Here is a 17,305-nt window from a genome sequence, read left to right on the forward strand (position 1 = left end):
TATATATATATATACGGTGTTATTTTTCAACGAAATGGGTTCACGTGAACCCACTTGACCCTATTGGGCCCGCCCCGTCTCTGTGGCTCATCCATATATTCCACACTATTGAGGGAACTATTTCTTTGACCTTCAACCTAACTCAATCAAACATACCCCAATTCACTAACTAGGTCTAAAAGTCCAAACTAAAAGAAACAGATAGAATGTCTACCATTTAAGCAATTAAAATAGAAGGACAAAGTACCACATCATCATCAATCAACAACAAAAATAGAAAAAGAGAAAATAGAGAAAATAGAGAGGTATACTTAAAGACAATGGAGAGAGTTTCACCGGAAGCTGAGGCAATTTTGGTTCGCATGGATTTCAAATTTGTGCTCTATTTTTTCTCTTAGAATAAACTTCTCTTTAGAATTTATACATTTCTTCCATTTAAGTAATTATATTTTAAACGGGTAAATATGAGTTGGACTCATATTTTTGACTCATTTTAAAAGCATTGAAATGGATAAAAATGAACAGATACCTAGATTTATGACTTATTTTGTCAGATTACGACTTATAATTTGTTGGATAATTTACAAATGAGAATTCATCTATTTATAATACTTCCTAGGAAGACTAAAGTGTAAATAAAAATTATTAAACAAGTCCCTACTTATTTATAATTTAGTCTTTCTTCTAAAATTATCTACTAGTCTAGAAAATTCTAAAGCATTCTAAGATATTTTCTAAGGCATTCTAGAGTCATCTAAGAAAAGATATAGAAAATTCTAGAGTTTTCCACTAACTTTAGATCTCCCTCCCTTATTTTTATGTCAAATTTGAATGACAAAGTATCGGGTGATTTTGTTAAAAAAAAATTGACAAGAGGAAGTTAAAAGAAAAAAAAAATAAAGAACTGTTATAAACAATTTGTATTATAGTGAATGTCTAATTATGTGGAGTCCTTGTAGGATATGGTTAGGAATCCTACTTGGGGACCAAGTAAGGTTTTCCCTATAAATAAAGGGTTTTCCTTCATAGTAAATAAGATTTGAGAAAGATCTATGAGTCCTGAATATACTTCAAGAGAAATAACAAGTCTTCTCTTCTTTTCTCTCTAGTTTCTTCTTCTTATTCTATAGTTTTATAACAAGAACCAAATTTTCTTTATTATTAGTTTGAAGAGGTACTCCTCTGTAACAGTGTGATAACTTTTAAACTACTACGAAATTTTTGGGATCTCAAATTTGAATTTAATATTAATTTCTAATATTCAACGGGATTCATATATGTTTTAAAGAAATTGTGAATAGGGCATTTTTGAACATCTTAGGAGGTAATGCTTATTTTCACCCAAAGAAAAAATACTAAAAATTTTAAAACCCAACATATGTATCAAATAATATACTTTCATTTAAATCCCATATTGATCAAAGAATTTAAGAATATTGTATTACCGTGACAGAACAAGAAATAATTTTCAAGTGTGCCACTTTTTTCTATTCATAAGTAGTAATTTTACGTTATATCTTATGTGACTTTTATCTTTTATGGTTAATTAGATGTGCTTTGCTTCTTAGAATTAATTTAAAATGTAGAGTGTTTATCTTTTTTATGGATTTGGGATTCTCCAATAACCGAAGAGATGATGAAAATTTGAGTTGAACGTTATTAGCTTGATGAATTATAATAGGTAATACTAGACGTGTTTAGCTTACAATAATTTTCATAGTAAATTCTTTTATTCCCCTGCGAGTGTATAGTGCCTAATTATAATCTTTAAAAGCATAAATATATCTTATATAATTTAGTAAAATATGATTATAATGTGTTTTTTTATTAAAATTTAAATCTAGTTAAAACTGATCTCTAATTTTTCTTATTGCATTCAAAAGTTTCAGTGTTGTCTTTCCAAACTGTACCATGAAATTGTGAAAATTTCTAAATGTGACAAGTGTTTCCTTACGCATAACTATTCCAAAAATATTATTCCATCTTCAACTTTATCATCAACATTATATTTTTCAATGGTATCCACAATTTCTAGGTATATTGTTGAAGTACTAGACATCTAAAGAAAACTAGCATTACCACAACTCTCAAGTCTTTACACATACTCATAATTATAAGAGGTCAAGAGTCTTAAAAGGTAAAAAAAATTAGTATTTCTATATATTTTCATTATAACATCTATTTCTTATATTATCAATCATTATATTTATGTATTGCTTATGGAGTATGTATTAGATTCGTTAGTGTCAATCTTATATATGCCTATGCTTTCATATGTATTTCAAATGTTCAATCATTTCTTGGATGCAATTTACAAAATATACATGACTAATGAGAGAGGTGACTTGTAATGTCTAAACCAAATGTACTTCAAATGCATTATTTGAAATTCATTCTGCTAACACAAGTTTTAATCTTAAACAAAAATTCAGTTTGACTTATTTCATGAGTGAACAATGAATTTTAGAAAAAAAAGAAGAATGTTCAAACCTAATTAAGGCACAACTTTTAAAGATAGGAAGTTTGACCTTCTTATGAGAATTTCATAATAGCTAGCAAGCAAGTAATTTTATTGAGTTCGGAGCCTAAAGGGTATAAAATATTAATAAAAATTTTAAAACGGTATATAAAATTTTATATTAACCAAAACGGCAAAATCGCTGAAACAACAGCGATTTACTCCATTGGAAAAAGCAAAATCGCTGCTACTGCAGCGATTTTGCAAAATGTGATTTTTTTTTAAAAAAAAAAATTCAAATCGCTACCTAGGCAGCGATTTTCAATTTTGTTTAAAAAAAAATTTTTTTTTTTGAAAATCGCTGCCTAAAAATCGCTGCGATTTTCAATTTAAAAAAAAAAAAATTTAAAAAAAATGTAAGTCGCTGCCAAAGACAGCGATTTTCAAACAAACAAAAAACAAAATTTTTAAAAAAATGGAAAATCGCTGCAAAATTTTTTTTTTAAAAAAAAAAATTGAAAATCGCTGCCATGGTAGCGATTTGAATTTTTTTTAAAAAAAAAATCACATTTTGCAAAATCGCTGCAGTAGCAGTGATTTTGCTTTTTCCGGTGGAGTAAATCGCTGTTGTTCCAGCGATTTTACCGTTTTGATTAATATAAAATTTTATATATCTTTTTGGAATTTTGTTAATATTTTATACCCGAACTCTAATTTTATGATTGTAAGATTACACATATGCTACATAAGAGATGGTATTATATTTCTAATATTGTATAACAATTGTTGTTTACATGCGACCATCTCAATTCAACTAATCTTTATTTTTCATTCTCTTGCGTATTATGTTGTCTTACATTACATATAAGATGTAACAAAAAAGCTTAATCATGGTCCAAAAAAATTATTTTTTCATCTGAATATATAGAAAAATTTGTAACTCAATACTTTTTACAAGTAATAAATCGTTCATTTCATTTGACTCATCAATCAATATGCCAAAGTGCAATTTTTATAAATGAGATTTTGGAAGGATAAAATATACGTAAATATTTGTATTAACTCATGAAGGTAAAGAGATATGCTTCAATATGTTGAGAGATTGATCTCTAAAACTCCTAAAAATTTGATCTACAATGTTTGATTTTGTTGGCCTATAAATTGTAAGGGATGATAACTTTACCAGTTGTATCTAAGACTCTTTGCTATCGGATGGACCGTTTATTAGTCATTGTTTAGGTTAATTTTGTTCCAATTAAGGTATCTTTAAGGCTAAATTTTTGTGTACTTAGTTGACATACTTCTATGTTCATATGTCTATAAATGCTTTATAGTTCTGTTGTAATTGCATCAGACAAGCTTCCGTGATATTAACTCTATGTATTTTTGTGCTGCTTTTTTCATTTTTCTTTTAATTTAACTCATATCTTGCACCTCCTAATGATGATTGAAAGGTATATAGATATAATATATGGTGATATCATTACGGGCTGAAGTAAATCTAAATGATATCATATTTGTATATAGATATATTGTGATGGTATCATGGAGGCCTCACAAAAATATCGTAATATATCAATAATATCATGAAAGTGTATAGATATATTATGATTGTACTGAAGTAAGTGAAAAAAAAATCAAAAAACAAAAATGAAAAGAAACTTAACTGAATGAAAAAAATAAAAAATAAAATGACAAAAAATATGAAATTAAACTGTAGTGAAAAAATAAAGAATATTATGATTTGAGAAAAAATGAATGAAAAAGCAAGAAAATTATTTAAAAAGAAATAATTAGAAATAAAAAAGTAGAATAGAAAAGAAACATAAAATAAAGAAATTAAAAAATAATGAAAAAATAAAAGTAACCAAAAAAAAAAAGAAAAAAGGGGGAAAATAAAATCAGAAGTCTTTTGAGAAAATAAATGAATAAAGAAATATGCGAGAAAAAATGAAAAAAAATAAGGAGAATATAAAATAAAAAATGAGTGTGAATTAAATTATGTAGAAAGAAAATAAAATAATAAAATAAAATTAAAAAATAAAAGAACAAAATGCATAAAAAAAAAGCAGAAAAAAAAAGACCAGAGAATGTTATAAAATAACTGGCTTATAAACTAATGTTAATAAACTAAATTAATAAGAAAAACAAAAAAAAGAGAGATATAATAATATAACCCAAACTTTTCTTCTATGTCATACATTTGTAAAATATACTAGCTATTTATAGTAGTAATTAGAAATGTGTAACTTGGTCACTGTTTGCCAAGTGTTAATGGTGTCCACATGTCATCCATATTTGTCTTCCAACATTACAAGGTATGTAAGTCACTATTTTGGTGGACTCCACGTGGTAAGGTCATTGTTTTATAACTTTCCCCCTTGAATGTCTATGTAAATGATAAGTTGAAAATAAATATACATAGACATTCACAATACATTTTACTTGCTGTCTTATTAAAAACCTTTCTAGGAAAATCTAGACTAAAGAAAAAAGAGCGTAACGTGTATTTTACTCCCCTCCCCCCTCAATAAAGATCACAATTCAGATGCTTAAAGTCTTTGCATTCCAATCTTTTGCACCTTATTCTCAAGAGTTGAGGCTGGTAAAGATTTGATGAATAAATCTGCTGGATTATCACTTGAACGAATTTGTTGTATATAGATATCACTATTTTTCTGGAGATCATGTGTAATGAAAAATTTCGGTGAAATATCTTCGTTCTATCTCCTTTTATGAAGCCTCCTCTTAATTAAGATATGCATGCAATATTCTCTTCAAAGAGCTTTATCGGTACCTTGACATCACACTTTAAATCACATCTTTCTTTGATGAAATGTATCACTGATCTCAACCATACACATACATTCTCTACTTGCTTCATGAAAAACTATTATCTCAGCGTGATTTGAAGAAGTAGCGACAATGGACTGCTTTGTAGATTGTCATGATATAGGAGTACCTCTGTATGTGAACAGATAGCCTGTTTGACATCGAACTTTATGTGGGTCAGATAAATAACCTGCATTTGCATGACCAATAAGATCTGCACTAACTTTGTTAACATAAAACAGACCCATATCACTAATCCGCTTTAGATATCGCAATATATGTTTAACTTCATTCCAATGTCTTCGTGTAGGGGAAGAACTATATCTTTCTAATAAATTAACAGAAAATGTTGTGTCAGGTCTTGTAGCATTAGCAAGATACATAAGAGCACCAATTACACTAAGATAAGGTACTTTAGGGACCAAGAGGTTCCTCATTCTCTTCTTGAGGTCGGAATGGATCTTACTCACTTTAAGTGATGGTACAATCATTGAAGTACTTAATGGATATGCTTTGTCCATGTAAAATCGTTTCAAGATTTTCTCAGTATAGGCAAATTGATGGATGAAGACCCCGTCTGTTAAATGTTCAATTTGTAGACCAAGACAAAGTTTTGGTTTTCCAAGGTCTTTCTTCTCAAGTTCTTTCTTTAGATATTCAATTGCCTTTTGGACCTCTTCTGGAGTTCCAATGAAATTAATGTTATCAACATGAACAACAAGAATAACAAATCCTAATGTTGTTTTCTTGATAAAAATATAAGGACAAATAACACTATTTATATAATCTTATTTTATCAAGTACTCACTAAGGCGATTATACTACATACGTCCAGATTCTTTTAAGCCGTATAATGACTTTTGTAATCCGATTGAACACATTTCCCAAGGTTTTGAACTATATGCTTCAGACATTTTAAGTCCTTTTGGATTTTTCATACAAATTTCATTATCAAGTGAATCATAAAGATAAGTTGTAACTACATCCATCAGATGTATTTCAAGATTTTCATGAACAGCTAAACTGATGAGATATCAAAAAGTTATTGCATCCTTAACATGTGAATATGTTTCTTCATAGTCGACACCGGGTCGTTGAGAGAATCTTTGCGCAACAAGGCGTGTCTTGTATCTTACCATTTCATTTCTCTTTCGCACAAAAATCCATTTATAGCCAACTGATTTTATACCATTTGGGTTTTGGACTACAGGTCCGAAAATCTCACGTTTAGCAAGTGAGTCTGGTTCTGATTGAATTGCATCTTGCCATTTTTGCCAATCACATATTCGTCGACCTTCGACAGATAAGGGTTCAATATCCTCATTGTCTTGCGTAATATTATGTGCAACATTATATGGGAAAACAGTATCAACTATAATTTTAGATCGATCTAAACTTATCCCATCACCCGTAGAACTTAGTGAAAGTTCTTCATTCACTTGACTCTCAGATTCATTTATCTCTTCAGAAATATTAGGGTTAATTAGATCTTGAATCTCTTCGTGAATTTTTTTTGTAGTGTCATTTTTCATACTTTTTTTCTAGGATTTTTATCCTTTGAATCCAATGGTCTTCCATGCTTCAAGCGTGTTTGTGATTCAGAAATTATAATACTTGTAAATGATCCTTTTGGAACATCAATCCGAATGGACATACTTACCGCAGGAGTATGTGACTTTATTATCCTTTTCAAATCAGTAAATGCGTCTTCATTTAATTTGCTATGTTTTGCAAATGGATGATCTTCTTGACCTCCTGTTCACACATGGGGGAATGTGGATCAAAATAAGATAACGATGAAACTTTTCATGCAATTTCACTTTTAAGTTTCTTTTTCTCTCTCCCTAATTGTGGAAAATTTGTTTCATCAAAATCGATAATCTGCAAATTTTACAGTAAATAAATCTTCCATCAACAACTCAAGGTAGAGAATTATGGAGGGTGAATCAAACCCAACATATATGCCTAACCTTCTTTGGTGGCCCATCTTAGTGCGCTGCGGTGGTGCTACCGGCACATATACAAGACATCCAAAAATTCGTAAAAGAGCAATATTTGATTCATGACAATACTAATTATGGGGGAGAGTATTTATTACAATGAGTTGGTCTGGATCGAACAAGTAATGTTGCATGTAAGATAGCATGACTCCAAACATTAGTGGGTAACTTACTTTTTTTAAATACAGGTCTTGCTATCAATTGTAAGGGTTTAATAAATGACTCAGCAAAGCCATTTTGAGTATGAATATGAGTTACAAGATGTTCAACTTTTATCCATATTGATAAGCAATAATCATTAAAATATTGGGATGTGAATTCTCCAGCATTATCAAGGCGAATTGCCTTAATGGGACAATCTGGAAATTGCGCTCTCAATCGTATTAGTTGTGCCAATAATTTTGCAAACGCCAGGTTGTGAGATGATAAGAGGCACACATGAGACCATCTTAAAGATACATTTATTAGGACCATAAAATATCTAAACAACCTACTAGATAGGTGAATAAGTCCACATATATCTCCATGTATACATTCTAAAAATTAAGGGGATTTAATGTTAACCTTCATTCGTGATGATGACCTAGTAATCCATTTGACTTGATGACAAACATCACATAAAAATTCATCATATGTAAGAATCTTCAGGTTCTTTAATGAATGTCCATTTGAGTTTTAAATGATTCGTCTCATCATTAATGATCCAGGATGACCCATTAGGTCATGCCAAAACACAAAATTTTTTAAGTCAGTAAACTCTGATTTACTATAAAATGTGCTTCAACTGTACTTATTTTTGCATAATATAAGCCAGAAGATAAAATTGATAATTTCTTCAACACATATTTCTGGTTTGAGACAATATTAGTAATGCCAAGATATTCAATATTCATTTAATCTATTGTCTCAATTGATATGCATTTCGACGAATATCTTTAAAAGTTAACAAGTTTCTTGAGGATTTAGAAGAGAACAATGCATCTACTGTAGCAATTTTTTTCCTCTTAGGTAGGAATATGGTAGCTTTTTCGAAGCCTTCTGTTAAGTTCAAAATACCAGAAATTATAATAACATTTCCTTTTCTTCTAAGCAAGTAAAAGAAGTGTTTCTCATTTTTGAATATGTTGTGCATTGTTCCACTGTATTTATAATATAAATTTGCTTAGCTACGTAATTTTTTCCTTTTATTTATATGGCCATATGCTTAGTTTCTACAAATTATGGGCCAGAATAAGCATTGGGCCGGAAGTTACCAACCCAAATTATAGGCAGAGTCATACCTTTTACTGTTCGTCTCTTGCTCTATCAATCTCACTCGCCTGTTTTCAGAAAGTAGAATTATATTCTAGGGCTTCAGTTTTTGTATCTGCACTTGGAATTGCAGTTGAAAATGGCGGACGAAGCAAATCGAACTGTAAATTTCGTTTTTCATATCACAATTTCTGTTTTTTTTCCGTCGAATTTTTACTCTTGATTATTTGTTTTTTTATTTCCTTCAACAGGCTTTTATTGAAATTCAGGGTCGAATGATAGAGACTACCGGTAAATTGAAGCAGGTTAGTTCTTATTTTCATTTACATGTGTCTTTTACTCAGTTTCATGTTTGTAGAACTGTGAAAAATATCAACTTTTGTCTGTGAGATCGATTTGAAATTTTTTTAAGAAAACGTTATGGATTAATTTATTGATTATTTGCTTCTTCGGATTTGTATCCTGAAGAAAATGAAATGGGAAAAGATATGCTTAAGAGTTGAATGAAATCTGAAAGGAACTGAAATTGGGCATCATTGAATTGATTGATTGAGATATTAATATGTTGTTGACTTAAGGTGAAGAGTTATTTTGGTTTGTAGGTTCAAACCCAGATTCGAAACAAAGAAACCGAGAAGAAGCGTGCTTATTTGACATTGGAGGAACTGAAACAGCTGTCTGATGACACTAATACATACAAAGCCATAGGTTAGCTTCTGCAAAAAGAAAATATAAGTTAGTTTAAATTGGTGCTCTAGTCATAAGCTACTTTTGATCTGATAGTCTGAAAAGTTTAAATTGGTGTAATTTTTTTTTTCATTTTGTAGCTTCTCACTGTGTGGCAGGTCAAGTACATTAATTGATTCAGTAGCAAACTATTAGTTTCTATTTTAACAGAAGAATCAAAGGTACACTAGTTCTTAGGAGAACTGGTTCTCTTAGGTGTCACATTGTATATTTTTGTGTCTGACACACACGTAAGTATAGGTGTTCGTACAAGTAATATAGAATTTGAGTCCAGATATCATTCGTTCCCACAAATACTTAGAATTGACTGTCTAATTTGAATTCCAACAATAACTATTCAAGAAATCAACAATTTTTGGAGTTTATCATGCTAATGATTTAACTAAGAGAAAACAGTAAAAATGATGCAATGCTAAGACAATTTTGTTTTATCAGATTAGAGAGAAATCTAGGGCTATGACATCTAACAGTCCAGTTGAGTCTTTTGATCGTCATACCTATTGATTCTCCTGAGTTACTAGTTGCAGGTTAATATTATCTTATGAGTCTCGAATTGCTCACATTGCTATTCAAGCTACTCCAACGCCTACATCTCTATGGTCGTTAGACAGTAGCCGAATGTATTTAAATCTTTGTATCAACTAAGTGAGGCTTAAGACCAAAGGGTGTATCTCTATCCACTCTAGTGAAACAATCCCCTGTCTATAGGTTCATGAACATGCTCTATTTATTCTTATGATGCTTTGCCATCCCCTCTCTCGTGTTCAACTAGTGAGCCAAAACAAATAGTATTCGATAATGGCCAGACAATCAAATAATTAAGGCCAAGAATGAACAAATAATTCAATAACAAAAAAACCAATAATTATGAATGATCTTCAAACGTCAGCTTTCATATCAGTGCCAAAACCCTAGGAGCTAGGACTATGGAGTTTAGCTACTCATGATTCCAATACAATGACAAGAATTGATGAATAGCATGTGGCCATGATGAAAAAATAAGACGAAGAAAGATAAGCGCCCTACAAATAATACTCTTAGCCCTGCTCTGCTTCTAAACAATGTTGATTCCCCTTAAAATCATGTTTAAGAAGCATATATAGAGTATCTATTAGCCCGAGAGAAAATACCCTTAGATGAATGAATTATACTTATAGAACTCAGCACCGCCTTGGTGCATTTTGCAGTTCCTTTGTTCCAGGAACTTGACTGCTCGGCAAGCGACAACAGGCACATTTGCACATGGACAAAATGTGCCGATGTCGTTTTTCTTCTGTTTTCCGCGTGCATTCCATCCTCGGACTTCAAAGCTCCAAATCACTTGTTTTAGCTCCAACATTCTTCATTTTCATCCTACACCAAAAACACAATAATAAGCACAAAGTGATCAAAGTTATACTCAAATGACTACAAAGAGCCCAAATTTGGTTAATGGAAATTTGATAAAATACCTACAAACTGCAAGGGAAGTTCTAAAGAACAATCGTGAGATCAACAACTTTACATTAAAGTGGATATCGGTCCTCAAAAACTCAATAAATATGCACAATGAGTGTGGTGTAGATATATTGGAAAGTCATACTCAAATGCTATGAAAGAACCCAAATGTCGTAAATGGCGATATGATAAATACCTAACAAATTGGAAAGGTAGTTCTATTGAACAATTGCGAAACCAACAATGTTACATTAAAGTGGATATAGGTCCTCCAAAAACCAATATATCTGCACGAGTGTGGTAGAGATTCTTCTATGAAGGTGCATCCATTGTCATATAATATTGAACAGGCTTAGAAAATTATGAATTATCACATCCAAGCACGAGCGTAGTTATGATTAGAAGTTGGTTTGGCCAATGTCCTGTATAAAACTCTAAATGCATTGGTCCATAGATGTGAAACTATGATGATTGAAGGTTCTTAAAAGGGACGTGACATACAAATCAAATGGAGGGAAGTTATTCCAAAATACATACAATTTCTTGAAATCAATGAGGATTTAGTTATGAACTAACCACAATGGAATTAAAAGATCCATAAATATGCTACCAATAAGCAGGGATTACAATTTTATTGTTTTAATTTTGTTAAATTATGTTAGGTTCAGTATTTGGCATGAGACTTTTTGGTCGGGTTAGATATCTTCTATCAGTAAAGGAAAAGTGTGACATTCAGAAAACCTCTGTGGTTAAAAGGATAAAGAATAAAACCTCTAATTTTGAAGAATTCATATTGCCTGAAGAATTTTTTAAATGAATACCTCGAAAAGAATATTATTTGATGTTGAACTCATTTAGCCTCGAAGACAGTGGAGTAATTATAGAAGATCTCTTATAGTCAATCCAACCAGTTTGGGAGTGAGAGAAAAAATTTAATTGTGTTAATCTTGAAATATCACTTCTTAAATTAAATTTGAACAGAGTTCTAATAATGTTGTGTTCCATTGTTTTCTATCTTTTGTTGCAGGCAGAACGTAAGTTTTGAACTGAAGTCTATCGTGTTGCTGTTATCTGAAAAAAGGAAAAGGATATGTGGATCATATACATTATTGACCAGGAATTTTCAAATTTTTCTACTTTTGTACTTATCTCACTCAGAACAATCTTTTATGTTCAGATTTGTCTTAGAGCCAAAGGCTGTGTTAATGAACGAGCAAGAGCAAAAACTCAAGGATGGTGAAACTGCAATTGCCTCTTTGCAGGTGTTCTCAAATTTCTTTTTTCATTCAGCATTTTGCTACTCACTTTCATACCCATCCTTTCTTCTTCTTCATAGTTATAAAAGTTACTTCTGAATGACAAAAGCAATATAGTAATTAAATAGAGATGTCTCAAGTTTATAAAGTTTTCAAGTCTCAATTTTTGGTCTTAGGCTTAGATTAATGTTTTCTTCTTACAAACGAATCTTGACGTTTTGCTGTTAACATAACATATCAAAAAGTGTTCCTATGGTGCACCCAAGGGTGTTGCCTAGTTGTCAAGGAAGTGTTTGAGACCCATGAAGTTTCAGGTTCAAATCCAAGCGGATACAAAAACAAATTCTTTCCATTTGCCTTAGCCTTGGTGGACAGAGTCTTACCCATGAAGTTACCTGGTACGTATTGCTAGTAGGAAGTGATAGGTATTCCGTGGAATTAGTCAAGGTGCGTGAAAACTTGCCCAGACACCATGATCATAAAAAAGTGTTCCTAAGGTCAAAGAACATTATTGGAACAGAAAGGTCCATTCTATATCTCAAACCTCATTACTAGATATTAACTTCCTTCCTTCAGTTCTGCAGATAGGAACTTCCTGCTTCTTCTGTAGCTTGCCTCTTCCTCACTTTTCATTTACCTACTTTTCACACATTTCTAGTCTCCATGTTTAGCATATGGTCCCTTGGGAGAAACTAAATGCTTTATGCTGTTAAACGAACTGTAGTTGCCACCTTTACCTAACCACAATTGGTAACGTGGTACATTCATTCTACTCTATTTTATGTATATCTTAAACCTCATTACTGGACATCAACTTCCTTCCTTTAGTTCTGCAGATAGGAACTTCCTGCTTCGTCTGTAGCTTGCCTCTTCCTCACTTTTCATTTACCTACTTTTCACACATTTCTAGTCTCCATGTTTAGCATATGGTCCCTTGGGAGAAACGAAATGCTTTATGCTGTTGAACAAACTGTAGTTGCCACCTTTACCTAACTACAATTGGTAACGTGTTACATCAACACCACAAAAACAAATACGCAAATTCTAAAGGTTTGACTTTGCTATATGAACCTCAACATTCATTCTACTCTATTTAATGTATAGAAGAAAAAGACGAAGAAATTATAGGATCTTAAACCCCCAACCCTGGTTGCTGAAACTTAGTTCCAACAGCATTTTCTTGGGTATTCGTTGGAACACCATATAGTTTTTGGCCAAAAGCATCCCTAAACTATACCCTCAACTTAAACTACATCCTTAAATTATCCTTCTTAACAGAAAACATCCCCAAGTATTTAAAATGTAACCACTTTCATCCTTTTGTTAAAATAATTAATGGATTTTACACAAAAATATGTGCAGGTCACACTGCTCTCAGTAAAACTTTTCCCACATAATTTCATTATCCGTTGGAAAAAGCCCCCCCTCCCAAAAAAAAAAAATTTTTTTTTGAGACCCTTATTTCCTAACAACTGTTGAGTGGCTTTGAAGATTTAGCAGGAATGAAGTAGTAGTTTGGATTAAAATAGTTGAAGCGATCTATGGTAGCAGACAAGGCTGGAATCCCCCTTCAAATATTTTATACACTAGATGAGGAGTATGGAAAAGGATTTGTATATTATGGCCGAGTTTAACAATTGACCATATTGGAGGTGGGATTATGGAGCAAAGAATAGATTTTGGAGTTTGGACTGGCTTATGGACTGGTGATGAGTGCTTGAAACACATATTTCCTCTCTTTTCAGTTGTTGCAATAACAAAGATGGAGTTATGGCTGATTTTTGTTCAAACTCTAGATGGCAACTTTAGAAGGAATCTGAATGATAGTGAAATTGGGGACTTTTGTCAATTACTCCTTCAACTGGATTATACTAGTAAGGGAGATTCACTAGTATGGATAGCTAGTAAAGATCTTTTCAGTAAAAAGTGTTAGGTCTTCTAATGAAGCAGGATACTGGGATACTAGTTGGCCATGGAAAGGGATTTGGAGAACTAAAGCTCCTATAAAGGTAGCTTGCTTTGGTTGGATTGCAGCATGAGGAGCTTGCCTTACTCAGGATAATCTTCAGAAAAAGGGTTTTGCACTAAGTAATAGATGTTACTTATGTGAAGAAGAGTTGGAGACTGTGAATACCTTATGAAATGCAGAATAGCTAGACAATGTTGGGAATTTTTCTTCAGTATTTGCAGGATCTCTTGGATCATGCCTCAAATTGTGAAGGAATTATTGGAGAGTTGGCAGCACCAAGGAATGCATAAAGCTTTGAAGCAATTATGGAGAAATACCTTTATGCATATTGTGGACTATTTGGCTAGAAAGAAATAACACTTGTTTTGATGGGCAAAAAGACCATATTTCCAGAGTTTAAAACTAGTGTTTACATAATTTTTTTGTTGGTGTAAAAGTAGTTCCATTGATAATATAGATCAATATATGGAGTTTTGGAAGTTGCTAGGGAAATGTTGTAACTGACTGTCTATGGATATTCCCTGCAGTCTTTTGTAACTTTTGGTTTTGGTACCTTCTTGATACTTGGTCAATAAACCTTTACCTTACCAAAAAAAAGCTGTTGAGATCCTTTTATAAAGAAGATTAGGAGTAATTGCCTTCCTTATGATGTGATTAAACAACTCTATGCTATTGGGTAGGTTATTTGAGGGGCTTTTGGGATGATTCAATGAAAAAGTGAATCATATACATTGCAGTAGACAATATGATATCAAAGGACAGAAAAGGGGAAAAGGGATTGTGCACTAGATTTGAATGGGTTAGAAACTCATTACATGGATCAGTTCAACTCATGAATTTATATTGCATCATCCGACTTGGAGATCTAATAACTTACTGAGAATCAAATAGACCTAGGGAGTATGTTTTGACTTGAAGGTAGACCAGGGGCAGATGTACTGGGTGCAGGTTCCCGGTAACCCACAACTTTTATGCAGACCTGTATTTATATAGAGAAATCTATTAAATATATAAAGTAGTCACTTGGTTCAGCTGTAGTGAAGGAACTCCCTTAAGCTTAGTTGGCCCCCTTTTTTTTTTGAGAAGGCTTAGTTGGCCTTTTGTATTGGGTGTGATCCCCCTTTGGCACATAAAAAGAAGTTCCCTTTTTTACTTGAGATTTTTGAGAACCCATAAGCTTCAAATCCTAGATCTGCCTCTTTGGTAGTATGCTTAGATTCTTGTAGGATATCTACTTTTACTTATCCAAACAAAAAACAAAAAGAAGAGATTCTAGCAATATACCTGACCACTGTCTGAGGCTCTATTGCATTCTAACAGGTAAATCACATTAAATTTAATCTTTCATTTGTTTGACTGGAATTATATGAAATACTGTTAATACTTGAAATCTGGAAGGTTGCAGTTTTCAGGATTTCCTGTACCACTTTCAATAGCACTTTTATGACTGGGGAATTTGTTGTTTCAGCTTTAAACTCAAGAATGATGAGCTCACCGTATGCTTTTATCCACTTATATACCAGACTTGATTCAGCAACTAGGTTTCGAATTTGTGAGCTGCACCTACAAGTCTCAACACATCCCGTGCTACACTACTTTTCTCTTTGAACCAAAGCTTTAGGGCCTACACAACTTTCAATAGTTTGTGTTACTAAGAGTGCTTAATCCTAAATATTAAATACAAGAAAGTCATCCCATTTCTAGTCTTCTATGAATCTCTGTAGTTCTTTTTGAAGAGAAGTTAGGGATCTCTACCTATCGATAATTATGCCTCAAATCTAAGTCAGTTGGGTTTAGGCGTTTAGCTATATGAATGCCCCGTAGTCAATCCAGTGTATTTAGAGGAATGATTATGGTTACCTTATTCTACGCTAGCAGTCAACCCACTGAACTGTCAACTATTTGTACCAACTACCAGGAAACCAACTATGCTTTGTGGAGCTCACCATGGACCTTTTGCTCATATGTGTAGCCAATATTGGGTCTACCGTGAGCTTTTTGTTAGCTGATCGAGCAACAAGGTGCAACTGTGGAAGCTGCTCAGTCTTAAGGATAGTAATTATGTTGAAAGAACTAATTAGGCATTTTGGAAACATTGGTGTTTAGGAGGGGGCTGAATTCAGATCTGAGGTGTGCTGCAAGTAAACTCATGTGCAACTTTAGACATTTTGGTAGGAAATATCTTAAAATAACAAGTAAGCATTTTAAAGTGTTCGGTTACTTTGAATTATGAACAATATTTTCTTCAAAGTAAATGTTTGCTACCAAAATGGATAAAATGACAATCATCACTCATGGACCATAGTAATTTTTCTTCACAAGTATCTTAATCTTCATTTTGTCATTTACCTCAATTAACATTAGACTGTCATCAACCCTAACTACTGAAAAACATTAAAATAATATTCTTGCATCTTTTATTGAAACCAGTAACAGTATCATAGATCCGCAGCACAGAGGCTGTGCTGATAGCCATAATTTACAATTCATAAACAACAAAAGTAAGTCCATGTTAGTCTTCTAAGGAACCTATAATATCTATCAGTGGTTCGGAATATTTCTCACACTAAGGGTTTTTTCATGGAGAACAATTTCCTTCGTACTAAATGTTGGTCTCCATATTTCTGTTCTTTTAACTTATAGGTTAAATAGCTCTTTATTTTCTGACATTTATCCATTTTTGTTTCTAGTAAATACTGCTATTTATTATAGTTTTCCATTTGCTGATTGTGTGGGAACATTAACCGGATAAACCAGTCAAGGGATGTTAATAGAAATTGCTTGTTGAACAGACTTCTAAAGAGTATTTGGAAAAGCACATGGCGGAGGTGGAGAATAACCTTAGGGAGCTCTTGCAACAAGATCCTGGTCTTGCTCGTCAGATAATGACCATGTCTGTAGCATAGATTTTCTGCTTCTCAAGTTCCTTTTGTCAACTCTCTTTCCTTGGAAGAAAAAAAAAACGATAGCTTCTCAAAGATTTTCTGGAACTTCAAATTCTAGGTAAAGAATACACTCTGTACTGGCTGTATGAGGAACTTATCCACCTGATTTCTGGCACGCTGCTGTGTTGGTCGTAAAATCGTAATGCTTACTTCTATTGGACCTGGAATTGGTCTAGAGACTACTGCGAGTCAAGTCGTAAAATTCATTAGAAATGTTGTGTATTAGCTACCTTAACAATTTTGCGGGTTTGAGTTTCCAAATAGTTAATACTTAATGGTTGGATGTATCTTTCTGCAAATTGTTCCCCAAGTAAGGTTTTTGATTTTGATTGAAGATATATTGTCTTCAAAATTGGAGAATTACTCGTGCTTTTTCTTTTCAGTGGAAAAAAGTGAAATTTCTTCATGTA

The 17,305-nt window shown here is 32.4% G+C and overlaps 1 protein-coding gene across 2 annotated transcripts; it reads left to right on the forward strand.

Annotated features, from left to right (window-relative positions):
- The first annotated feature begins 8,544 nt into the window (after positions 1-8,544).
- On the forward strand, positions 8,545-17,305 carry LOC107023970 (prefoldin subunit 1). 2 transcript variants are annotated; one of them, XM_015224828.2, is made up of 7 exons: positions 8,545-8,704; positions 8,793-8,846; positions 9,144-9,249; positions 11,753-11,759; positions 11,903-11,987; positions 16,743-16,843; positions 16,954-17,305. In XM_015224828.2, the coding sequence occupies exons 1-7, from the start codon at positions 8,681-8,683 to the stop codon at positions 16,955-16,957; spliced, it is 381 nt and encodes a 126-aa protein (XP_015080314.1). In that variant the 5' UTR covers positions 8,545-8,680; the 3' UTR covers positions 16,958-17,305. The 2 variants fall into 2 exon arrangements, with proteins under 2 accessions (XP_015080314.1, XP_015080313.1); XM_015224827.2 differs by having other exon boundaries at positions 16,743-17,305.

This window comes from Solanum pennellii, chromosome 7 (assembly GCF_001406875.1).
Source record: "Solanum pennellii chromosome 7, SPENNV200".
Taxonomy (NCBI): domain Eukaryota; kingdom Viridiplantae; phylum Streptophyta; class Magnoliopsida; order Solanales; family Solanaceae; genus Solanum; species Solanum pennellii.

Coding starts and splice junctions, on each gene's coding strand:
- LOC107023970 (XM_015224827.2), top strand. CDS start 8,681: ATGGCGGACGAAGCAAATCGAACT. Junction 8,705..8,792: donor CGGACGAAGCAAATCGAACT/GTAAATTTCGTT, acceptor TTCCTTCAACAG/GCTTTTATTGAAATTCAGGG. Junction 11,988..16,742: donor CTGCAATTGCCTCTTTGCAG/GTGTTCTCAAAT, acceptor CTTGTTGAACAG/ACTTCTAAAGAGTATTTGGA.